At 44.7% G+C, this 25,870-nt stretch overlaps 1 protein-coding gene across 12 annotated transcripts in view; it reads left to right on the plus strand.

Annotated features, from left to right (window-relative positions):
• Nucleotides 1-25,870, plus strand: part of PRDM2 (PR/SET domain 2) — a 124,725-nt gene that overhangs the window by 38,475 nt on the left and 60,380 nt on the right. For 8 of the 12 annotated variants that reach the window (XM_023260036.2, XM_023260032.2, XM_023260037.2 and 5 more), the window contains 2 exons: nt 8,201-8,353; nt 14,486-14,612. In XM_023260036.2, the coding sequence (XP_023115804.2) occupies nt 8,201-8,353; nt 14,486-14,612 (280 nt within the window). Of the gene's footprint in view, nt 1-6,491; nt 6,630-8,200; nt 8,354-14,485; nt 14,613-25,870 lie in introns of those variants that run through there. The other 4 variants (XM_023260035.2, XM_045034757.1, XM_045034760.1 and 1 more) reach the window with 4 other exon arrangements.

Below are 25,870 nucleotides of genomic sequence, written 5' to 3' on the forward strand. Positions count from 1 at the left end.
ATTCATTTAGGCAAATAACTTTTGAATCGGGGATGGTGGGAAGATGTAGAATTGTATTTCAACTAAAATTGATGAATTATTGCTCTTCAATGAGAAGAGTTTAATCATTTGAGGAAGTGAAAAACGTTTTATCCATCTGCACTGTTCAGATTAGACATGAGCAAGTGCATTCCCTAGTCTTGGCTAGCTCAACACTTCTTTTTTTTTTTTTTTTTTTTAATGTTTGTTTATTTATTTTGAGAGAGAGAGAGAAAGCTTGCGCACGTCCATGTGCACAGGGGAGAGGCAGAGAGAGGTCCCAAGCAGGCTCTGTCTGCACTGAGCGCAGAGCCCGGCACAGGGCTCTATCTCACGAACCGTGAGATCATGACCTGAGACGAAATCAAGAGTCTCACACTTAAACGACTGAGCCAACCCTGGTGCCCCCTAGCTCAACACTTCGAATTTCAGATTATTTCTAAGTTAAAAATGGAGGCAAGAAGAAAAAAGAGCAGAGAAGTCAGCCAGCTGATCCTGTAGAACCTTTTTCTAGAAAGTACTGCTCAGCTCTTCTTTCCATCTTCCAAACCTGCACCAGAGGGGGGGTGCCAGAGGAAAAGACCTGCGTCTCATGGAAATGCAACCTGCCACCTGTTGTTTACAGTCCCACAGCCAAGAGTGCTTTTTACATTTGTAAGTGGTTTAAACAAAAAATCAAATGTTTCGTGACACATAAAAATCATATGAAACTCAGATGTCTGCTCACAAATCAAGATTTATTAGAACATAGCTGCGTTCATTTGTTTGTACGTTATCGATGGCTGCTTTGGCCCTATGGTGGCAGAGTTGAGGAGTTTTGACAAGAGTCCGTGCAGCCTGCAAAGCTGAAAATATTTATTGCTAGTTCTTTACAGAAAAAGTTAGCTGAGCCCTGGTCTCAGTGTGTAGAAAGGAGAAGCAAGTGGGGATGAGTGTGGTGATGACTGGTGTCTTAGGTTTACTGTGAAGCTATGTGGTTGATGGCAGTGAAAAGATTTTTTTTTTAATTTTTTAAATGTTTATTCATTTTTGAGAGAGACAGAGACAGAATGTGAGTGCGTTAGGGGCAGAGAGGGAGGGAGACAGAGAATCCGAAGCAGGTTCCAGTCTCTGAGCTGTCAGCACAGAGCCCGACCGGGGACTCGAACTCAAGACACGAGATCATGACCTGAGCTGAAGTCGGACGCCCAACTGACTGAGCCACCCAGGCACCCTGGTAGTGAAAAGATTTTGAACTTGGTAGTTACCAGTGGAGTAGCTGTACAGTTGGTGGTCATAGAAGCTTCTAGGCCGATCATACTCTTTTCTGTGGAACTTTAGGGCAGATGAGGGCATTGCAATACAGAGAAGTAAGTGAGCCTCCCAAATAAGTTAACTTTTATGCAGATTGGCAGCTTGGTCTGGTGCAAAAAAAAAAAAAAAAGTGTCTCTGGGAGTCCATATTTATTCCTTTATTTTAGCCCCTATTTGTTAAGCTTTCGGCATTTGCTTTTACCAGTGTCCTAAGTTCTGGAGCACTGAGTCTGACATATAATATTCGTGGTATTGCATAGATTACTGGCAATACCCAATGGAGATTTTTGTTTGTGGAATAATGGGATACTGGAAATGCCCTGAGTTTTTCGACAGGTGAGAAATCTGTGTGAGGTGGCTTGCTTCATGCCTTCAAGCTGCCAGTCCCAGAGTCTGGCCTCGTGTCCAGGCTTCCTGGTTGCCTGTTCTGTGCCCTTCCCGCTAGCAGAGCCCGGAGGTTCTTACTTTTTTTGTGGGTTGTGGGCCCTTTTGAAAATTTCCGCAGAAAATGTACAAGTGTGTATATGTACACAACATTTTGCATATCATATATAGGGTTATATGGGATTCTTAAGCATCCATAGTCCAGAGTTAGAATTTCTAATTTATTTGTTTGTTTTAAAAAAATTGTTTATTTTTGAGAGACAGAGCGAGTGAGCACACGAGTTGGGAGGGGCAAAGAGAGAGAGGGACAGAATCTGAACAGGTTCCACACTGTTAGCGCTGAGCCCGATATGGGGCCCGAACTCAAGAATTGGGAGATCATGACCTGAGCCGAAGTTGGAGGCTTAACCCATTGAGCCACCCAGGTGCCCTGAATTTTTTTCTTCTCTCTCTTTTTTTTTTTTTTTTACATTTATTTATTTTTGAGAGACAGAGCACAAGCGGGGAGGGGTGGAGAGAGAAAGAGACACAGAATCTGTAGAAGGCTCCAGGCTCTGAACTGTCAGTATAGAGCCCGACGTGGGGCTCAAACTCACGAACCGTGAGATCATGACCTGGGCCAAAGTCGGACGCCCAGCCAACTGAGCCACCCAGGTGGTCTGAATTTTTTTCTCTTCTAATGTTAGAGAGTATGGGCTGTATTTTGAACCAAAAAGCTCTAATACGGTGTGTGGGGGTGGGGGGCAGGGGGAATCCTGAAAGTGACTTCTACAAGCTGAGTTATTGTTTCCTTATGGAACACATGAGAAGTAAATGCTCTGCAAGTTGGGCCTGTAGAGACACGAGCCTCCTGTCTCCCCTTTACTCCTTTTGTCAGTCTCCACAAGTGGAAATAGATATTGTCTCTTCCCGGGAACAGGCGGGGAAAGTGGCAAACAGTGTATGGATCATAATGGTGGAAATTCAGTAAGCTAGATCCCCAGAGGAATAAAGATGGGAAAGGAGCCTCAGGAGCATGGACCTCCCAGAGAGGTTCTGTCCCACCATTAGTAATGTGTCAGAGCTGTTTGAAGGGCAAGTCCAGAGAACAGCCAACAGAAAGGCTGTATCACTGTAGACTCTAATTTGCAGGGGGCTGGGGGGTTGTTTGGATGAATGCAAGACGTATCTCAGCATGAGAGTCGATTCAGTATGAGGAAGCATCTTTAGTGCTCTGTCTTAATCCCTGGCAGTGATTTGTGTCAGAGTAAAGTTCGTTACTGTAAGTTGAGAGTGGGTAAGGATCTCCTAGACAAACAGTTGAGGATTCAAATGATGAATGTTTGCATTAATTGAATGAGAGGTTTTTGAGTTTACAAATTTGAATGAACACATGTAGAATATAACAAGTAAATGATAAGGGCGGATCTAAATGAAAACCCTCACCCCCAACCCAGGAAGTAAGTATGTTTTATCAGTTTGGTTCGTCCTTTGCAAAGCATCCTCTGTTCTTCAGGAGTCTTTAACTTTGATGCATTTTTAGATTGCGGTGTGTACTGGATTTTGAGTGTAGGTGGTTTTATGGCTATTTCAAAAGGATTGGATTAAATTGCATGGCAATTAGGTGGTGTGAAAATTATGTTTTGTTCGACAAAGAGTTAATACCCAGGCTGTGCTCAGTGGTGAGGGCAGAAGGGAGGTCAGGCTTGGGTGACTGAGGGAAGGTCCAGGATGGGAGGAGAGGTTTGGAAAAAGGGAAATTGAAATGGACGCATAACTGAGGGGACCGGGTTTGAATCCTGGCTCAGACTTTTAGTGACTTCAGTGTTCTAGTAAAATTTGCAGCCTTTCCTAGTGTCTCGATTTATAAAAGGGGCTTACTTCTATATCATAGGGTTCCTGTAAAAGCTAAATAAAATCCCTCATTAAGCATCTAGGCCGGGGCTTGGTGTGGAGATGCTTCTCCCTGAGCTCTGTTTCTCCGAGGAAGGAATTTCCACTTGGAAGTTAATTTGTAAAAATTGTTTTGTATATACACAATCAGGTATCCTTGCCTTGCCTTGTATAAAAGGTGTACCTTTTGTTATGCCTTGTTAAAGGGTATACCTTGCTTTGTTAAAAGGGACTCCTATAGATTGGATGAGGAGAAATTATTGATAATATGAAAATATTTCTCTCTGGGATCAAGTCAGCCGAATATTTTTTGGTCATTATAAAGATTTGGAAATTGATTGGTTGCATATCATTTATTGAGCTGGAGCTGGAGTGGGCGTTTGACCTGCCTTTGCACTCGCTTTGTGTGAAAGAAGGGGTTCTAGTTCGTTTCCCGCTACCCTAGCCTAACGGTGCTGCAGCGCCTTTGTGGTCTAGTTTTGGCGGTTAACGTGAAGCCAGAGCTGTCCCATGTTACCGTTTGGGTTCTGTGTGTCAGTCACTGAAATTGATTCTGATTGGAAGCCCAGGTTTGGCCAGCTAAGGTAGAAATTGTATCAAAACATGTTCTCATACCGGTTTCTGTTTATAAGGTTAGACTCTTCAATAAAAATGAGAAAGCTGCAGATTTAAACTGTGTGTGACGACGGTGGTGATGGCAGGAGGAAGGAGGAGCATCGGTAGGGCCTCTGAGGCCTTCAGTCCGACGTGGGGTTTCACGCCGGAGACGAATTTGCTCTCCCACCCTGTCCCTTCTTTACTTTGAGATCACACGAAGTCAGTGGAGGAAAGGCAGAAAATTCAGATAAACAGAAGAAAGAAAACAAAAACTATGGATGATCCCACTTCTCGGAGAAAACCGTTGCTGACAGTTTCGTGTATTTAGTGTCAGCTTATTTTTCTCCTCAGGCAATTCACATGTTGAAACAAAAATGGTGCCATCTTAAGCCATCCTTTCTATAACCAGCTTTATTCAGTCATCACTAGTTTTGTGTCCGCCCTTTGCACCAGTAAAAATACTTCCCCAGCTCGTGGTTACCTTGGTTTTCTTCCAATTGTAGAAATCATGTGTGTTCATTGGAAAAATTCTTTTTTTTTTTTTTTTTTTTTAAATTTTTTTTTTAACATTTATTTATTTTTGAGACAGAGAGAGACAGAGCATGAACGGGGGAGGGGCAGAGAGAGAGGGAGACACAGAATCGGAAACAGGCTCCAGGCTCCGAGCCATCAGCCCAGAGCCCGACGCGGGGCTCGAACTCACGGACCGCGAGATCGTGACCTGGCTGAAGCCGGACGCTTAACCGACTGCGCCACCCAGGCGCCCCCATTGGAAAAATTCTTAAGGGATACAGAATTATCTAGCAAAATAAAAGATTCCACATAAACTAACACTTTGTACAAAAGTGCTTTTTAGGTCTGCTTAGTATTCTGCTCTGTGCATGGATTATCATACTGAGCTAATCCGTAGTGGTTTTCACTTAGCAACTAATTGGAAACAGTCTGTAATAAACCACACTGTTAGGAACATTTTTGTACATGTGTCTTGGTACAATTGCCAATTATCTCATGAGAATAAATTCCTGCAAGTGTGTATGCTCACTAAAGTGTGTGTACATTTTAAAGCTTTTTTTTTTTTTTTTTTTTGTCATGGACTGTTAATAAATTCCACCCAAAAAATGATACCAATTTATTCTCTGATTAGCATTGTTTGGGAGAATGTCTACTCTCTGGTCCTGTGTTTTTTTCCTTTTTCTCTTAAAAATTTCTTTTTACCAGTCTGCTAGGTAGAAATGATCTAATTTGAAGTTATTTTATGATTATTAGGTAAACTTAATTTATTTCCATGAGATTTTGGTCCTGTGTATTCCTTTGTGAATTATTTTTGCACGTTAAAAAATTGAAGTGTTCATCTTTTTCTGTGAAATACGTATTTCAGTTTAAGTATGACTTAGCAGATGCTGCCATCGATTTTGAAACAAAATGAACCCTATGTAAATAAATAATTCACTCGAGTGGGCTGCCTTGCTCTTTGCAGAGGTCAGTGTTGACCAGGGTGTCGGGAAATTCTGGCATGGCTCATGCTGATATCCTCAGGTTGCTGGGTGGGCTTCGTGTCTCTCCCCAGCTGCCCTCTTTGACTGTGTGGGGTTTTCCAGCACCATCTGTCTCCCGTTGGTTTCCTGGAGCGGTGTCAGTATGTCGGATGGGGTGTGAGTAGGACCATGCCATCCTTTGTGATAAACCGAAGCAATGCTCTTGATCCCTAAATGAGTCCAAAGTCACTACCTACTGTGGACTGACTGTTAAAGTAGCGACGGCTCCCGTTTTCCTTAATTCACCATGCTGACAAATGTGACAGACGTCTCTTAAACATTTTAAAGTAAAGCCACTTCTGTTATTTTGGCATTTAAAATTTAACTTTAAAATTTGCATTGTGAGGCTCTGGGTAACACACCGTTTGGGGCTTCCCTTTCTCTTTGTTTTAGAGGGAGAGGAGTGGATGGCCCGCGCGGGTGGCCCAGTCGGTTAAGCGTCTGACTTGATTTCGGCTCAGGTCACGATCTCATGGCTCGTGAGTTCAGGTCCCACGTCGGGCTCCGTACTGACAGTGTGGAGGCTGCTTGGGAATCTCTGTCGTCCACCCCCAACTCTCAAAAAGAAATAAATATTAAAAAAAAGGTGGGGGGAGTGTGTGTGCACGCATACTTGTATGCACTGAGGGTGAATGAGAGTGAGTTGGAAGAGGGGTCTGCAGCAACAGGGAGAGCTTTTCTTTGGAGTGGTGCAGAGAGGGGTTTCAGTAAACAGACAGTTTTTGAAGAAACTCACAGGGGATGGCCCTGAATACCTTTATGTGTAACAGCATCCTTACATCCGTTCCATAGTTATTTATTGAGGGCCTGCTCGGTGCCAGGTACCAGTCAAGATACTGGAAGCACTGCAGTGAGTGAAAAAAGGCTAACATGTCTTCTCTTCATGGAGCCCATACTCTGGTGTGACGATGCAGTCACCAGATAAAAAAAGTAAGTCCCTGAGTAGGTCTCATACTTTACAAGAGCATAAGTGCTATGGAGAAAAACAAATTGGGGGGATGACTGGGGGCTGATGGGAAGAGAGGGATTCGTAGTTTTTAACCAGGACGGTCAAGGAAGGTGCTGATAAGTATGGTAGAGGTCAGGCAGATTTTCTTTTCTTTTTTTTTAATTGGGTGACTTTGGGAAAGTTCAATTGAATTTTGATCCTCACCTTCCACATGTTAAAAAAGGAGATGATAACGAACCTACCCTGTTCAATGAGATAGATGCAAAGCATATAGCACTATGCCTGACATCCAGTTCCCAATAGGAAGGAAATATGGTTAGTACCCAGTAAGGTTGGGCGCTGCCCCCTGCCAGACACAGGCTTGGAGATGCAGGTACGGTCAGAAGAGCTGAGAGTGGAGAGTGGGAGTTTTGTTCCGGAAGGAAAGTTGCAGTAAAGAAGAGTATGCAATGTGGGTGGGAGAGGAGAGAAGAAATGAGTGGCGGGAGTCTTCGCTTCATATACGTAGGGAAGGAGTGGAAGCATCGAGAGTCTTTCCTTTCTTTCCTAAAGAGAAGTAAAAGACTCATTTCTTTTGCTTTATTTTTGACAGGTCTATCACCAGTTGGTCCTGCAGCTCTAGTTCAGTGCCTAATCAAGTGTTTTTACGGTCTAGTTTGGGGGAAGTAAAAAAAAAAAAAAAAAAACCTATATATATATGTGTGTGTGTGTGTGTGTGTGTGTGTGTGTGTGTACACAAAGATAAAAGTTAAAAATAGTTGCTAAATAGATTTTCTTTAAAATGAAGGAATGAGAAGTGCTGGACGCGTGGTAGAGGCCAGTGGGGCGGGGACATTGACCAAGAGTGGATGATCAGGGAAAGTTTCTTCCAAGAGTAAGTTTGATCTGAGTCCTGAAAAGCGGCTTGGGTTTCCGGTCTTGGAAGGACACTGATATTTCCCGAAGTATGTTCCATGATACCTTAGTCCTGACAGATGCTTAGATAAGGTTTGGAGGGTCAGCTGGGTCTGCCAGGGCTTCGTACACCGTCACTCACGTGGACCTTCGTACTGCACGTTCACTCACTGAAGTTCTTTTTCAGCCTTGCAGTAAAGGGACCTGCCAAACCGTGTGGTCTGGCAGGACCAGGCCCCTGCACTTGACTTGCAGAACAACCCAGAACACTCAGGGGATTTGGGTGCGGTGGGGCATTGCTGGACGCTCACTCTTCTTCTCAAGTTCATGTAGGGACTAGGACTGTCACTCGTCTTTGTGTACATACCGTATTTGCAGAGCATTTAGAGATCATTAAACACAATTACTACAGTTGTTTAGGTTTAGGAGAGAAAAATGACTCAAGTCCAGATAGAAAAATGAGTAATGAGGATTATCAGTTTTGGATCTCTGTTTTTATCTTTTATTTTTCTTTTCTTTGCTGCTAGTTTAGTTTCTGTGAAGCGTTTTGTAGAGTACTTGGATAGGACGAAAAAGAGTTGTCTTAAAAGTTGAAACTGGAAACATTTTAAAGACATTTCTATTTTAACACAGGTGTTTACCTCCCCCTCCCCCCCAGGTGTATTACCCAAATTTGGGATGGATGTGCATTGATGCCACCGATCCAGAGAAGGGAAACTGGCTGCGGTATGTGAATTGGGCTTGCTCAGGAGAAGAGCAGAATTTGTTTCCGCTGGAAATCAACAGGGCCATTTACTATAAAACTTTAAAGGTAAGAGTGTTAAAGCTGGTCTGCTCTAGTCACTCTGCGTGCAGTTTTGCAAAAACTGTCCTCACTTGGGACTGACAAGAATGACTTTGCCGACCTTGAAAGGATTATATTTGAAAGTGGTTCATCAACACATGGGAAGGTCTTTGTTTTAAATCTACAGTTGCCACCGCTTTGTGTGCGCTAAAGCACGAAGATCGCGTTAAGTAATTACACCCTGCCCCCTCGCAGAGACCAATGAGTGAGGTGTGTGGCAACTACTTCCCTCCTCCTACGAAACGGAGGCGTCACGAACGGTCTGACTGGCAGACGTGTCGACTGTAAGCAGCTGTCGCCAGCTGCGGTGGTTCTGTGCTGACCGAAAACATGCACTTGGTCTTCGGTATAAGGCAGCCTTGGATTATTAGCTTTTCTCTTCTGTAGATGTGATTCAGAATGGAAATTAAACAGAGCGGGTTTCTTCTTCCTGCCAAGTTTTTATTTAGAGACGTTAATTGTTGAGATGAAAAGAAGAGGCAAATCATTTTTTAGAGTTTGTGGTGAGGTCACAGGTCACCGAGTGCATTCAGGGTACTGAGTACATTGGGAAGCACTGAGTATCGTCGTATTTCTGCAACAGGCGAGTCTGGGTCTTTGTCCCTGCTCTCAGGTTCTCTGGGAAGGCGAATCTGTACCGATCGTGCATGGAAATGTTCTCTAAAGAGTCTTACGGTTCCTGGGACTGCAGTTTAAAGATAGATGATGATTGCTTTTTGGAATACATATGTTTACTAAAATTGCTGTAATTCACATTTCTGTTTATTCACTTCCATTTAAAAATGTCATAGGCTGGGGGACATTCGGTGAAAACAGATTATCTCCACGGAGTTGAAATCTCTTGATGAGCAAGCATTGAAGACCGTGGTCAGCTTTGCAACATGCTGAAATTTGCCTGTGCGGGGGCACTAGGACTTCTGGAAGTTCAGTTAGCACGGAGCTGTTTAATTTTCCTCTGCTGTATTTTTCCTGTCATCTGTAGCCAGTGGGACTGCCCTTTACTTCAGATACACCCATGTCCTTGATTCTAATCCCTGCAGGAGATATTTTTCTGTGGTGTATTCTCATTTAAAACATCTACAGCCTTCGTTCTCATTTTCTTTCTGCTGACGGTAATAGCGTGATTTCCTAGTAGGTACTACTATACGGTTTTGTTACACCGCAGTTTCAAATTGGAGTCAAAATTTGATTGGAGAATTCATGCGTCGTCTCTCAAATTTACTTAAAGTGAGCATTACATCCGGTTAAATCGAGGTAGGATCCTGGTGGAGATGAAGGGCGGGCGAAGGGATGAACAGGAGAGGATCGAGGGAGTAGAAGCGAGGTTCCAAGGGAGAGCATGTCCGGGGTGACGTTCCCTCGCTGCGGTTCCTTTGCAAGACTTCCGGTTAAAATGTGTTCACCTCCCTGGTAGCAAATCTGAGAAACAGTGAGAAGCAAGAGAGAATAGTGTTTGGGAGAGTGAACTCTGAAGCCCCACTGCTGGATTAAATCTGGGCTTGCTGTGTGACCCAGGGCAAGCCATTGGGACTTTACCTAGCCGTGCAACCGTAGGCAGCTCACCTTTCTGTGCCTTAGTTCCCTCATTTGTAAGATACAGAGAAATACAGTATCGACCTCACGGTGTTACCATGATTACACAGGTCAGTAGAGGTAGAGCTCTAGCGCCTGCTCAGGGCTAAGTGCCGGCTGTTATTTTTGGTGAGGTGGTATAATGCCGTGGTTAGGAGTGGGGACCCTGGAGCAGACTGGCTTGTGAGTGAATCTGGGCTTCTAGATGTGCGAGCATGAGAAGTTGCTTACACCGTTTTCGTTTTCTCTTCTGTAAAAATGGAGTTAATAGTACAGTTAACACGTCTAGGTGTCGTGAAGGTTAAACGAGCCACTGTAGGTGAGGTTCTGTGAGCAGTTCCTAGCCTAACCGAAGTGCTCCCAAGCGCACGACTACCACCATTCTTACCTGTCTCTGTCTGAAGTGACATAGTTCTGTTTTTGCAGACTTCCCCCGGTCCTGACCTTTGGTGTTTGCTCACGTATGCGCAAGACCTTTCAGATTCCTTGCTAGTGATTATCTAACTACAATCTTCCGGATAAAGCTTTCTGTGGGTTAGGTTTTGTAAATGAAACTACATGTGATGTTCTTCTTGGCTATGTATAGCCTCCTCAACTATTACCCAGATAATTAGGAAATCTCAAGACTGGTTTTGTTTGTAGTATGATGAGAAACTATTTTAAATTTCTGAAAGTTAGTTGTTAGCCTGTCATCCATTCATTCATCTCTTCATTACTTTGATAAGCATTTATTGAGAGTCTACTGTGTACTAGGTGTTCTCCTGTGATAGTGAACAGGACAGTCTCTGGTCTCCTGGGACTGCAGTTTATGGCAGAGGAGGCAGATAATAAACAATGAGTAAAATGATAATTTTGTGAAATTACATAGTTATACATATATATATATATATATATATATGTATGTATGTATATCTCCATCCCTCCTCGTGGGTCAGGGAAGACAAGACAAATGTGAAGCCCCTCTCCCCACCCTCGTACCATGGGAAGGAGCCAGGCACACAGAGATCTCTGCAGAAAGAACAGTCTAGGAAGAGGGGCCCTGGTAGAAGCAAAGGCCTTGAAGTAGGGATAAGCTAGACTTTTTTTTTTAAGGAATAGGACAAAGGCCAGTGTGGCTAGAGCGAGGAGAGGAATGATAGATGAGGCTAGTGAGGTGGCCAGGGGTCAGATCAGGTGCGGCCTAGTGGCCTGCAGGGAGAAAGGTGAATTTCAGTCTTCAGTTCATCCATTTGAGAGTTGAGGCGTCTGATCTGTGACTTTGAAGAGAGCATATGTTGGGGATAGATTGAAGGTGGCTGAGCGTTGACGTGCTTTGTGTGTTCCTGTAATTCTGGAGGATTTCTCTTATTTTGACCTCGTGTCAGGAATATTTATTGGAACCTTGCCTCTTCCTAATTGGTCTGGTAAGATTTCAGGTTTATATTTGCTGATATTTCGATAAGAGAGTGTGCTTGGTTCTTCTGTAAGCCTGTCAGAACCCAAAGGAAACACTGACCGATCTTAAAGTCTTCTTGTTCTTGTTTTGTTGAACATCAAAATACAATATACAAAAAAGAGGTTTTTTGGACTTTAAACTTTACTTTTTATTTGTTTATCAAAAAAAATTTTTTTAGATGTTAATTTATTTTTTGAAGGAGAGGGAGACAGAGTGCGAGTGGGGGAGGGGCAGAGGGAGAGGGAGACACAGAATCCGAAGCAGGTTCCAGGCTCTGAGCTGCCAGCACAGAGCCCGATGTGGGGCTCGAACTCACAAACCACGAGATCGTGACCTGAGCCGAAGTCAGATGCTCAACTGTCTGAGCCACCCAGGCACTCCATCAACTTTACTTTTTAAAATGTGGGTTTGTATTTAATGTGTTTAGGACGTAATTTTTCTTCTCTGAAATTTGACTTACAAAATCTTAACTGTCCTCTTATAAATAAAATAAATAGATTGTTTTCCTCTTCATAAAGGTCTCTTGTGTAGCTGTTTTACTACGAAGTTGGGAAGGCTGTAACTCCATAATACAATAATCTCCCACTTGCTAACAGTTTTGCAGGTTGTTCAACAGCTAACAAATCGGGTTGCTCTTAACCTAGATGTTCACCAGCTCCTTAGCTATTTAGACATGTTATATTAGATTTAAGAACAGATTCTGTTGTGTTTTTACATTGTGTGCTTTGTAACAAAGGCGTACCGTCCTAAATGAAGAGTTTGTGTTATCTTCACACAGTTGCTAGTACAGTTAGTACTGTGCAGAAGATTGCAGTGGATGAGCAAGGAAACTTAAGCTCAGAGTCTGGGAGGTGTCTTGAAAATGCCCAGTGGGTGTCTTGTAGCCGTTGTTCCTGTTATGCTGTTTAGGTTAGGAATAAATTTGGAATAACTTTGCCTCCCTCCTTTGCATGTTTCTTTTCTTACTTTGGTCTTATTGAAGTCCTCGCTTGCTTATATGAACCCTAATCATTTCAAATATTACAGGATACCACCATTTCATAAATATGTGGCTTACAAAATAGTAGAGAAGCAAACTATACATTTGGAACTAGAAATAGCTGACTTAAATAAAAAAGCCTGTCCTTCAGCAGAAACAGATTTAGCTCATCAGAATGCCAAAAGACATCTGTAGTGATTACTTCAACTCATTAAAAGCCCATATATTAGATTAAGTTTTTTTGGTTTAGGTGCAGCGGATTCAAGAAGGAAAGTAATAGTACATTGGTTTAAAGATGAGAAAATGGCAGGTTTTAGCCTTCTCTGGGGGAGCAAAGAAAACAGTCGTTATGTTCTTTTAAAGAATTCAGAATATCTTAAATTTGGACTATATGAACTGAGTTTTGCAGAGAAGGAAACAAAGTAATGTCTACTTTCAAGGGCTTTATCTAGATGGGAAGGTATGTTCAAATGAGGAGCTATGCTGTTTCTCAACAGGCATCTCCGATGGAATTCACCTGCACTTAAGAACAGGGCCATCGCCTTCCATAATCATAGTGCAGTGATCAAAATCAGGAGGCTAATACTGACACAATATTTTATTAGCTAATCTATACACCTTTTCACATTCTGTTAGTTGTTCCGTTCATGTCCTTATAGGAAAAGAGTGCTCAGTTGCATTCAGTTATAATGTCTTGTCAGTCTCCTTAGTTTGGACAGTACTTCAGTCTTTATCTTTTATAACCTCTCAGTTTTGAGAGACTGGTCAGTTATTTTGTAGAATGTCGCACAGTTTGGGCTTTTCTTAGGTCTCATGATTAAATTATTGTTATGCTCTTCAGGCAGAGATCTCCATAAGTGATGTTCTTTTCTGTGCGTTATATCAGGAGGCACATGATGTTGATTTATGTAATTATAAGGATACTGTTTTTCCCTTTGTAATTAATGAATGTTCTATGAGGAGATATTTTGAGACCATGCTAATAGTCAGTTACACCCAAAATTTACTTCCTAGTTTTAGCATCTATTGATGAGTCAATTATTACTGCACTGATTGCCGAATGGTGATTTTCGAATTCCATTATTTGTTTTTCATTGATTAGTTGGGATCTACTTTAAGGAAGAGCTTTCCTTCTTATTGACTTCATTCATTTATTTGTATCAGTATGGGCTGATGGATTCTGACTGTATTCAGTGGGCTTTACTTGGAATTTTACTTGTATTGTTACTCTTGGAACTTTCTGAATAGATGAGTCATTGTGCATAGATGAGAAACCACTAAGCCATTCCTTAAATTCTGTTGAGGAATGTGTTGTGTCCACACTCGGTGTGTTTTTTTCTTCAGGATCTTCTAGGCGTAATCAGCATGGTGGTGGTATATGTCCTCGCTACTCACATGGCTGTTAAGAGTTAATGTTTTAGGAGCATAGTACCTGTGAGGTACTTTTAGGAATTTAAAAGTTGTCTGGTGCAGAGGGCGAGGCAGTGGCTTCTCCCTGGGCTCGAGCAGGTCGGTGGCAGATCCTAGAGAGTAGAGTGCGCGGACGCCTGCGTCTTCCGTGCCGCCTCTTACTTTAGCATTTCCGTGATCTCGTTAGCTGTGCGTTTTTAAATGTGCAATGACATACACTTCTTCCTTAACATGCTGAACTTGCTCTTGGCATCCGAAACGTACGCTGGTAATTAATTAGCGTTCAACACTTCTCTTCCCAAAGCACCTGGTTCTGTTACATTACGCTTTCTATGTCTCATCAGCTCCGATTTCGTGGGCAAAATGGTTCCGTGTTTTATTTTTCCTTCTGCGTGGGCAGTCGTGAGGCTGCGAACAGTGAGCTGCTTCGGTAGTGTAGGGCAGTTTGGAGTGGACGGCGGTCGCGCCCAGCCGGGTCCGTAGGTCCGCCCGCGCGGACCCGGGGGAAGAGGAGGCGGGCCGGGAAATGAGGTCCTCCCTCCAGCAGAGGGGCCCTGCCCGCGGCCGCCAAGGGTTAAGGAGCCCTTCCTGCCGGGCTGGCCAGGCTCGCCGCCCCAGCTGGGAGCGCCGCCCCCGCCCCGCCCCGCCCCGCCAACAACCGCCGCTCTGATTGGCCCGGCGCCTGTCTCTTCTCTCCCCGCAGCCAATCGCGCCGGGCGAGGAGCTCCTGGTCTGGTACAATGGGGAAGACAACCCCGAGATAGCAGCTGCGATTGAGGAAGAGCGAGCCAGCGCCCGGAGCAAGCGGAGCTCCCCGAAAAGCAGGAAAGGTAGGAGCCCGCGCCGCCCCGGCTCCCCCGCCGCCGTCGGACCGGACCGGGCCCGGGCTCGGCCGAAGCCCGCGGCGCTCCGTGACCTTCCCCGGCCCGGCCCGGCCCCGGCCCGCGATCCCGGCCCCCGGTCGTCCCCCTCCCTCCTCCCCTCCCCAGGGCCGCTGCTGAATCACGGCCGGACGCCGCGCTCGGGCTCTTGGCTAACTTGGGGCCGAGAAGCCCGGCGCGCAAAAGTGAGCGGACCGAGCGCCGGGAGGGTCGGCCGAGGGCTACTTGTCACTTCGCTCGGAACCTCCGGAATAGCCGCACTTGCGGGAGGGAGCGGCGGCCGGTCTCTTCCAAAGCCCTGCGCACCCGGCGTATTCTTAGCTTTTTTTGTGTGTGCCGTTCGCCAGCGAACGCGTCACGAAATGTGTTCCGAGGGTGACATTTCCAGGTCTGCAGATTCGTGCGGCCAGGGCCGGGCCGGGCGCGCGGCGGCGGGTGCGCTCGTCTCCGGGGGCAGAGAGCGGGCCGGGCGGGCCGTGCCCCGCCGCTCTGTCCCCCGCGCCGCCCCGGCCCGGCCCGGCCCCGGACGGAGCTCGGCGCCTCGGCTCGGGGCCGCGCGGCGCCGGGCCCGCCGCTCCTCACTGCCGTCGGCGCGGGGCCGGGCCGGGTCGGGCCGGGACAGGCCCCGCCACTCCTGTCCGCGCCGGGCCGGGCCGCGCCGCGCCGCGCACGATTGCAACACTTGGGGTGGGCGAAGGTCTGAGCGCAGCAGACCTCGAAATTAGGCCAGTAACAAAATGGAAGTTGAAGACTGTGCCGTTTTGTCACTTTTGACTCAACTCTAATAGTTTTAGTTTGTTTTACGATGTTTTCGAACAAAAGGCAAAGCGTAGTCACACTTATAAGGGGGAGGGGATAATTTCTGGGTAGGAAAATAGTTTGGTTGGATGTATCGTATTTCCAGCTGGCATTCGGACACGTTGGGATTTTTTTTTTTTTTAATGACGAATTTTAATGTGAATTCGCGAATCTTTCGTAGAGCCCAGTTTGAATATAAGCCAAGGCACGGTATGGTAGTTTCGTACTAATATAAATCCTTTTTTGCTCGTTTTTTTTCCCCCCTTTTTTTGGCCTGCTTTAGGTCTTACGTAAATTTTTGTAGTCATCAGAACTCTCGAGTTCGTCCTTTATTCAGAACATTGCCAAGTGAGTTGTGGAAGTCCGATTGTAAATAAAATCCTAACATAAACCTGATTTTGGAGGAATGTAAAAATAATATTTGAAAACATAGGCAAGAAGTTCATTCTGATTTTTTCCATTACATATTCTCTGTATTTCTCAGTGTAATGTGAATACAGCTAACTCATCCCAGGAGACAGTTGGTGGGTCTTTTATTCAATACGTGTTTTTAATTTAGTGAATGTTATTTTTGTCACTCTTTTAGGTCATTAAATGCTTTGATCTTGAATCAGATGATCAGGGTCTAGAAAATTCCTAAGTGGTTTTTCTACTGTTGTAACTGAGTTTTACAATTTTTGTTGATTTTAGGCTTAGTGAATAATTGTTTACATATTTTAGTTCCTTTATTTAGTGTTCTTTTTGTAAGTGATGCCACCAGCCTCTCCAGGTAAGTTGCGATTTATTTGCAGGGACTAGAGTTTGAGGGGAAGGGAGATCTTTACTCTGCTAAGTATAACTAGTCATATATTTAGATATATTCATAGCTTATTTGCAGCTTCTCTCAGGATTTTCTCTGTTCAACATACTTTGGTGTGCATGTTTAGAACATTTCATCATTTTCTGCTTTTTTATTTATTCCTGAATTTTATTTTCTCTTCTTTTAGATGGATGTGGAAAAAAAAAAAAAACACCTGAAAATAAACTTTTTGTTTTATTAGTGATAGATGAATTTGCACATGTTCATTTTTATACATGCCTAGATTGCTGGGTTTTCCTGTTGAGTGAAGTAGTTTGTACTTAACTCTGGGAAGCCTATAATCCACTGAATCTTAGGTTTTAATGAAAATACTTGCATGAAGCTTACTCTTGGAACTTAACAGTCTGTTTTGAACCACTTACTGGTAGAGTCCTGAAGTTTAAGAGAGTTTAAATAATGAGTCAAACCTTTTTTGCTTTTAAGTTAAATACTCTGAAAGCTAATTTATTGCTTGCAAAGACCTGAAACGGAGAACTGTTCATTTTAACTCGGTTCTGTTTAGGTCTTACGTGTGACCTCAGACATTTAAATAGTTTTGCAGGCAGTGATGTCAGAGAGTTAATCGACATAAATTTCATCCAGTAGCATGTTAATTTAGTAATTCTGAAAGCCAGATGTTGAAGGCACGCAGCCTGACAGGTAGACTGACAGTGGCCTTCGCTTCATTTTGGCTATGAGGCCGGCAGACAGAAACAAAGGGCTGAATTCTTCAGAGTTCTGGGCCTCGGCTCCTTTGCATGACAGCTGCTGTGCCTACAGCTGTGCGATGCATGTGGCGCCTTTCAGAATTCATCACATCACTAGTGGGTCATGAGGCGTGTTCTGGGCAGTAAAAAGCCCTGCTTCCTTTACAGAGTGGCCTCTTCTCTCTGTTTTTGTCTCTCTTACTCATTCATTCATTTGTTCCTTCATTCATCTAATGTTTCTCTTCTTTTTTAAAAAAATTAAATAAAATGCTTATTTCTGAGAGAGAGACACACACAGGCAGACAGACAGATCATGAGCAGGGGAGGGGCAGGTCCGGAGAGGGACACAGAATCCGAAGCAGGCTCCAGGCTCCGAGCCGTCAGCACAGAGCCCGGTATGGGGCTCGAACTCACAAACCGTGAGATCATGACCTGAGCTGAAGTCGGACGCTTAACCGGCTGAGCCACCCAGGTGCCCTACAACTAATGTTTCTTGAGCCCCTGCCGTGTGCCAGGCGCTCTGCTAGGTTGTATGGTGTGCACTGGTGAGCAGAAAAGAAGCAGTGGCCTGGAGTCTAGTTGGGGGAGACCAACATTAAATCTGCGAGTTGCTGATCAGCGCCTGGATGGTTGGCGTGGAACAGGCCCTCAATCAATATTGGTTGATTGGCAAACAAAGACCCACACAAACTTGTAGCGAAGGAAGAGAACACAGTGTTGTGAGAATACATTGCGTATAGTCTCTGACCAGGGAGCGTGTAGGTTTGCCATGGGCCAAAGATGTGCATACATTGGGTATTTCAGACTAGAATTTTGGATTCTCAGCCTTGTTATTCAGCCTAGCTTCTTACATGTCTGAGCAGCCCGTTAGGAGATTGAGCATGAGAATTTCTTGGATGGGACAGATCAGCCTTTCCAGGTAGAGAAGAAGGGAGGGCTTTTAGTGTCAGATGTTTCAGCAATTTCGACTTGAACTGTAGGAAGATTATAATCTGTGAAGTAACCTAGAACGTATTTCCAAGGATTTACCGTCTTCTCGATTTGTGCCGTTACTGTGAGAAGAGAGGGAATTTGCGTGTTAGCAGTAAATAATGACTGTTGGTAAAAGTGCTTTTAAAGTACAGAACGTAAGAGCAGGATCCGAATGTGTTATTGCCCTGCTGTCTCTTGGCTACAGAAGATCCTTACCTGAAGTTCTTTTCCCCTAAGGAAACAATAGCGGCTCCCACAGATGGGCTTAGTGGAAGGAATGCAGAACTTGGGGCTCCGGGCTTTTGACCAGGTGTATCACTGGGGAGATCGTGTCACCTTTCTGGGGGTCCAGTTTCCATAGCTTTAAAAATGGGCGTCCTAACGCGGAGTAGTCTCTGTGCTACCTAACCTCGTGGGGTTGCTGTCAAGAACAAACGAGATCATACAGAACAGCCTGGCGCACGCCTGTCCGTTGGAGCAGTAAGTGCCACCGATGGAATGTGGCTGACAGTTCGTGGTTCTTGCGGAGGAACTACCGAGTTTGTGACTCATTTAATCAGCTGGTATTTGTGGAGGATTTCTGTAAGCCCAAAATAAGCAGCGGGCCTCTCCACTCCTGTTTCCCATGGCAGAGCCTAACTGTGGCCCTTCACCCTTATTTTAGGCCTACTGCTACCCTTTTCGTGCTCACAACAGATTCGAGAGAAGGAGGTATTTCTACACTTGATCTTAGCCGAAAGGCCGAGAAGCAATGAGGAGGTATTTCTAGCAGCAAATAGTTTTGATGCCTGATAGCTGGACAGTGAAGGAGGCAGTTTATACCAGAAGCGGCAGTGAATTGGAAGAGTATATATATAGCTCCTTAAGGTTACCCGAGAGGCTTAGAAGAATGTAAATAGTCCCTGAGAATACCAACTAGTTTATAGTATTTATCTAGGTGACTCGTAGTACTCACAGAACAGTTAGATTATAATCCGTTTCAAGAGGAAATCTTTCACGTGTCTCTGTAATCAGAGTCATTCAAGTAAAAAACTGTGGTACCGGGAAGAACACTTAAAGTTTTCTGTAGTTGCACATATTTCGAATTCTTTCTTCTCCAAAGGTGACAAAGCCTATATACACACTTGAATGGGAGGTAAGAGAGCCACGTGCAAAGTGACTTGGTCTGAGGCCATTTAAGGAAACAAAGTGTCTGGGCAACAGGGAAGGAGAAGGGGACTCTGCTGGGCTCCCCGGGTGGTCTCTTTCCAAAGGGTGGAGGGACGAGAGTGGGGAGGATGTGCGAGAGCCCTAGGGGACTGTCAGCAGGTCGGAGAAGTGGCGGAGGTCTGGAGGGTCTCCCTGATGTGACAGGCATTTGCCGTGTCCGACACTGCTAGGTGCCCAAGTTACAGCGGAGAACGAGAACAGCCAGGGTTTCTGCTCTCATGGAATGTATGTTCTAAAGAGCAGGGGGATGACCAGCCAACCGATGAACAGTATGAGTTTTGTCACGTTTCATGTGTATGAGACACGGTGTGACTGTAGATGGGTAGCCAGAGGTGGCCTTTCTGAGGCTTTGGCATGAATGACACAGGGGTGGGCCCGGGCAAGTTCAGCTCCAGGGAGAGGGACCAAACTGGAGGTTCCATCAGCAGTTGGGGAAATTTCTTGCTGGGGTCGGGGCGGGAGAGCGGAGGTGGTGGGTGCATGGAGGGGCCACTTAGAAACCCGCACAAGTGTGGTTGTGTCATGAAACTCAGCTCTGTAAATGGACGTATTGGCCTTTGTTTCTGCCAGGCACTCACTGCACTTAGTGGCTGGATTGGTATGGAAAATTAGAGAGATGAGTAAAACATTCAGGGAGGAGCTTTTCATCCATCTTAACGTGGCTCAGTGCAGGTCAGGCTCACTAGGTGTTCCAGTCTGCGTGTGTTGGGGGGGGTCCTGGGTAGGGAGGGGGGCAGGCGGGAGGACGTGCTGCTGCTGTGTAGTGACGAAGCAGCGCACAGTGGGGGGGACTTCTAGGAAGGATATTGAGGAGGGAAGGAGGAAAGACCAATGCATGAGCTGGGGAAAGAAAAACTCGGGGGGACACAGGAGGTCACGGGTCGCTGCTGGGCAACAGGTAAAAGACAGATGTGGCGAGAGGCTCTGACGGAGGCATGGAGCATGCTCCCTCCTGGGCACCGGCCCATGGGGCTGCAGCCGGGAGCCCCAGGTAGTGCTGCGCTCTCTCCCTCGGGCATTCCTGCTCAGCCTCTACTTCTGTGGTGTGCACACCTTCTCCGGAGGAGGAGACCGACACTTAGCGAGGTTGGGTAACTTGTCCAAGCTCCTTGCCGGTGGCCGTCAGCGTCAGAACTTGAACCCAGGTTTTCCATGCCTTTTCTTCTACAGGATATGCTGCTTTTCGTCCAGGTCTCCATGGGGCGGGCAGCAGCAGCAGATGTGACAACACTGGTTCCGTTTAAAGTTAAAATTAAGGAATATGTGTAGTAAAAGCTGAGAGGACAAGGGTACTTCGGTGGTGTTTGCCGCCCTGGTGTCTTATAGCAGCCGATGGCTCTTTTTAATGTCTGTTTATTTTTGACGGAGAGAGAGAGCGTGAGTGGGAGAGGGGCAGAGAGAGAGAGGGAGACACAGAATGGGAAGCAGGCTCCAGGCTGAGGTGTCAGCACAGAGCCCGACGTGGGTCTTGAACCCACGAACCACGAGACCCTGACCTGAGCTGAACGAAGTCGGACGCTCAACCGACTGAGCCACCCAGGCACCCCCGGATGGCTCTTTTTGAGGCTCTGGCCAAAGCTGAAGGGCAGAGGCCTGTCTGAATGATGGATGCCTGGCCGTGGTGCCTGAGGATGATGGCAGATGGGCCCTGAACCTTGTGGGCATCTGGTGGGCAGGTCCTGTGCCCACTTCAAGAGCACTCCTTGGTAGTTCTTGTTTGCTTGTAGGGCACGGGCAGTTGGAGGTGGTGACTTGCCTGTGGAAATGTGGCCTCAGCATTAAATGCTTGCAAGCCTGCTGTGTTGAACCCAAGTGAGCAGTGTCCTGGTTGGTCCCCACGATGGCTCTCACTTGTCTCTGGCTGAGTGATGCCTTTGCTGAGCGTTGGGTCCCATCTCTGATGGTTGCGTGCCAGGTTGGTCCATGTTGCTGTTCCCATGGCCTGTCTTTATTTTTTAATTTTAATTAAAAAAAGTTTCTTTTTTAATCTTGAAGTAATCTGTACAGCCAACGTGGGACTTGAACTGAACAACCCCGAGGTCAGGAATTGCATGCTGTTCCAAGTGACCCAGCCAGGCACCCCCCTACGGTGGCCTCTTTTTAAAAGCTTGATACAGTTTTGGTAGTTTTTCAGTAGTTGGAGACAGGACTTTTTTTTTTTTTTAATTTCTAATTCTGTTGCTACGGATTTGCTCCAAATTTAGGTAATAAATTGGTCGGTAGCTTTGTACCTTTCATGTTTGCTATGTATAACCTTGTTCATAGGGAAATTAAGTGGATTAACTAGAATTTTTCAAAGCCTTTTGCACATTTCAACTGTAGTTCAGTGGATGAACTTGGAAAAAATCCTAATACATGCCATGATTAAAAACTGCTTCAAACATCATAACTGAGCATATTAGGAAATCTGCTGTGCTCCGTGTGTACTTAGGCTGTTATTCTGGGTCTCCTGTCCATATATAAATTGGAAGGTAAAATTTACCCTAATCCAGAAGATAGATTTGATCATGACTAAGTTTTCTAAAAGGAAAAAAGAAATGAGAGCCTTAATGCAATGAGCTCAAAGTAGTTTAGTTGATACTAAAAACTTAGTTGTAATTTGAAAGTAAAAAACAAAACAATTTCCCGTGCTTTCCCTAAATCGGAGTACTAGGTTCTTTTTCTAAATTACAGATTAATTGTTGTTGTTGTTGTTTTTTTAATTTTTTTTTTCACTTTTATTTACTTTTGAGACAGAGAGAGAGACAGAGCATGAATGGGGGAGGGTCAGAGAGAGGGAGACACAGAATCTGAAACAGGCTCCAGGCTCTGAGCTGTCAGCCCAGAGCCCGACACGGGGCTCCAACTGACAGACCGCGAGATCCTGACCTGAGCCGAAGTCGGCCGCTCAACCGACTGAGCCACCCAGGCGCCCCTAATTGTTGTTTTTAAAACTCGTGGAGTGCCTCCTTTCTGAACTAGGTGGTTTCGTGTTCTGGTTTACAGAGGGGCTATTGCACACATGCGCTTAGTAGAATTACAGAAGGGACTATAGTTGTATATGTGAAGTTGCCTGTGAAGAAGTGAGGGATTGGGTAAATACTGCAAGGACACCGTGATGCAGGTTAAACGTTAGTAGTTCTCCAGACAACCTTAGGCTGGAGGAAGTGTTTGCCCGTGTTGGTTTCAGATAGGCTGGCGTGCTCGCGTGGCACTCACGCTGTCTGTTCACGTTTTACATGCTGCCAAGGAGAGTTCTAAAGTTTGATTTGATTAATGTTAATAAGCTGGTTGACACAGTTTAGGGAATCTGAATGGAGAAGCAAGAGTTACTTGAAAACACTACCGTTGTTTCTCAAAGTAAAAAAGATGAATGAATGCTGAAAGCAGCCGTTTCTCGTTATTGCCACTCCGATTCAAACACGGTCAGACCTTACCAGGGTTCTTGGCTGGAATTCATTCCTTCTGATGTATTTTGATTCGGACCTATCTCGTGACTTGACATTTAACCTGCGCGTCCCGTCGTTAATGTGTCGAGTCGCTGCTTTCTGTTAATGGCGGGAGTGACGGCAGTGACTCCGTGAGTGTGTGTCACACGTGCCTGGCCCTGTGCTTGGTGCTCCGTAGACAGCATTGCTGATGCTCCCAGTAGCGCGGCAAGGAGTGGATCCTTCTCTGTAGATGAGGGAACTGGTGCTTGGGGCCGGGGTTATGTGGTTGGCCCAAGTTCACGTGGCTCCTACGCTATTTGGCTCTGTCTTGCCTAAATCCAGTGTTTATTCATAGTGTTTCTGAGTGGGACAGCTATACTGAATAAGTAGCAGTGTTTTATAAGGCTTTACTAATTAGCCAGGATGTATTTTCACTACTCACTGTAGAATTGCCCACTTTAATCCTGAATAATCAGGCAGTGTGATTAGGTGAAGCCTTTGGTATTAGAAAGCTACCTTATGGTGAGAACTAATGCCTTCAGTTATTTTTGCTTTGGGGGTTTATGGATTGAAGAGATTTATTGTGTTCCTTTGAGCACCTCAAACAAACAATTTTTAAAAACACTAACATTACGTTTTTGTCCCTTGTTAGCTGTTGTTTGCTAAGTGTTTTTTTAATGGCATTTGTTGGTTTGGGCTTCAGATGAATGGGATTCGTTCCATTTTTCTTAAGTTGTACATTGTTTTTGAAGTCATTTTAGAAACCACAAGAACAGAGAGAGACATTGCCTTGGCCTAGGTCCCTGTGCAGTGTGGACGGTGGGCAGGGAGGAGCTCTTTTCACTTCGTCTTATTGGTGATTTCAAGATGATGATGTGTTGTTCTGCTTCCTTCTTGCACCAGTGTGCTTTTGTGGAGAATGATGGGCTCTTAAACTGAATACAATATAATTTTTAAAAAGTTTTCTTAAGCTGAGTGTTCTGGATCATTAACATGTTTTAATTTGCGTACACTCCAAAAATTGAATCTAGAAACCGATGGCAAGTGCAGTTCTGATTTGTTGTGGGGTTAAATCATGCTTATTGTTAGTTTCTTTCACTCTTATGATGTAACCCCAACAAAAGAGAGGGACTTTGTTTTATTTATTTTTTTGTTTTGTTTTGTCAAAGTGTTTATTGGGGTGGAGGGGGTAGTAGCTTTTTTATTTACTAAGAGGAGCTCATTTGAACTGTTTGAAGCAGCACTTTGTTAAGAGACTTTGTTTGCTGTTCCCATTCTAGTGGCTTGACTCATTTAGGAGGAAAAGCATGAAAAGAAACAGCGAGAAAGGAGTTGCCCTAACCTGTCCTTGTGCACTCTTGAATTTTCCTAACGAGGGGCAGGGGTTGGTTTCTTAATTGTAATTATTCCACCGCAGAGTCTTTGGAACATGTATGTGTATGTAAGAATTTTGAAACTTCTTGAATTTGTAACAAAATGTAATACAGCCTTTTCTACCTGAACTTTTTTTTGAAGTTTATTTATTTTGAGAGTGAATGAGCGTGAGCAGGGAAGGGGCAGAGAGAAAGAGAGAGAATCCCAAGCGGACTCCGTGCTGCCAGCGCAAAGTCCGGTGCGGGGCTCGATCCCGTGAACTGTGAGATCATGACCTGAACCTAAATCGAGACTCAGATGCTTAACTGACTGAGCCACCCAGGCGACCTTACCTGAAACTTTTAATAAGAGTATTTACTCTGTCTGTAAAGATTTGGTCTTTTTAAAAAAACGTTTCTTTATTTTTGAGAGAGCGAGCTGGGGAGGGGCAGAGAGAAAGGGAGACAGAATCCCAAGCAGGCTCTGCACTGTCAGCACAGAGCCCAACTTGGGGCTTGATCTCATGAACTGTGAGATCATGACCTAAGCCAAAATCAAGAGTCGATAATTTAATTAACGGAGCCACTGGGTGCCCCGAGATTTAGTCTTTAATCCTTAACACCCCACCCCCATGCCTCAAACACACATGGTAAACTGGACAAAACCTCCGCTTTGTAATCTGTGCTTTCATTTTCCAAAGGCATTTTCCTTTCTGTTCTGTCCTTTTTTTCTCTAAGTTAGGAGGCACCTTTGTTTTAAAAGGTTAAAACTTGGCACAGATATTAAGAAGGGTTATTAAACGTCTTGAAGGGTTATGGGTAGGAGACTAGAAAATCCCCAGCCTTCTGAAGCATCTGTTGTATCTATTTCCACTTCCCATTTTTTTGTAGCCACGGACCCTGAAATTTAAAAAAAAATTTTGATGGAAATTTTCATAATAAGCTGGTACATGTATAGTTATTTTAAGTATTATGTTTATATATATATATATATATATATATATATTTAATGTTTATTTACTTTTTGAGACAGAGAGAGACAAAGCATGAACAGGGGAAGGGCAGAGAGAGAGGGAGACACAGAATCTGAAACGGGCTCCAGGCTCTGAGCTGTCAGCACAGAGCCCGACGCAGGGCTCGAACCCACGGACCGTGAGATCATGACCTGAGCCGAAGTTGGACGCTTAACTGACTGAGCCACCCAGGCGCCCCTGTTTTAATATATTTTATTTTTTTATTTTTTATATGTTTATTTACTTTTGAGAGAGCATGCGAGCAGGGGAGGGGCAGAGAGAGAGGGGGACAGACAGAATCTTTGAATAGTTTCAGAGGTTAGAGACTTATTCTAATGATAAAATCATGATACTGGGTGTGTGTGGTATATAAAAATACCAGTTTCTAAAATAAGATTATGATATCTAAAGTCCTTTCAAATTCAGTACTTTAAAAACTTTCGCTTACAGGCTTTGATTAATTTAATCAGTGTCTGAATGGTCCAAACCTAATTTGCTAGGTTTAATAAATTAAATGTGTGACACCAGTTATGTGTAGTTGCAGAGGATTGTCTTTGCTTTGGTTAAAAAGAAAACCAGTGGATGCCCACTTAGGCTAGAATGCCTCCCCCCCACCTTCTGTTAAAGCTGCAGTGATAGTCTTTCCCCTTGTCCTTCTAATCCTTCCTATTGCTGCAGTCTTTTGTAGGTTTCCTGAGACACCACCTGCCACAAAAATGAAGACAGACTGGTTTGTTTTGTTCGGTGTTTAGAACCCCAAAACCAATCGTGCGGTGTTTGAAGTGGCGATACAGTTTGGAACGGGCAACGATGCAGTTCCTGTGCCTTCTGTTATTTTTTTCCTACCGTTTGGCTTCTTAGGTTCAGATTTCATTCTCTTGCCAGTTTGAGGTGTAGAGTATGCCCTT

The sequence above is a fragment of the Felis catus genome, chromosome C1 (genome assembly GCF_018350175.1).
Source record: "Felis catus isolate Fca126 chromosome C1, F.catus_Fca126_mat1.0, whole genome shotgun sequence".
In the NCBI taxonomy this organism is placed as follows: domain Eukaryota; kingdom Metazoa; phylum Chordata; class Mammalia; order Carnivora; family Felidae; genus Felis; species Felis catus.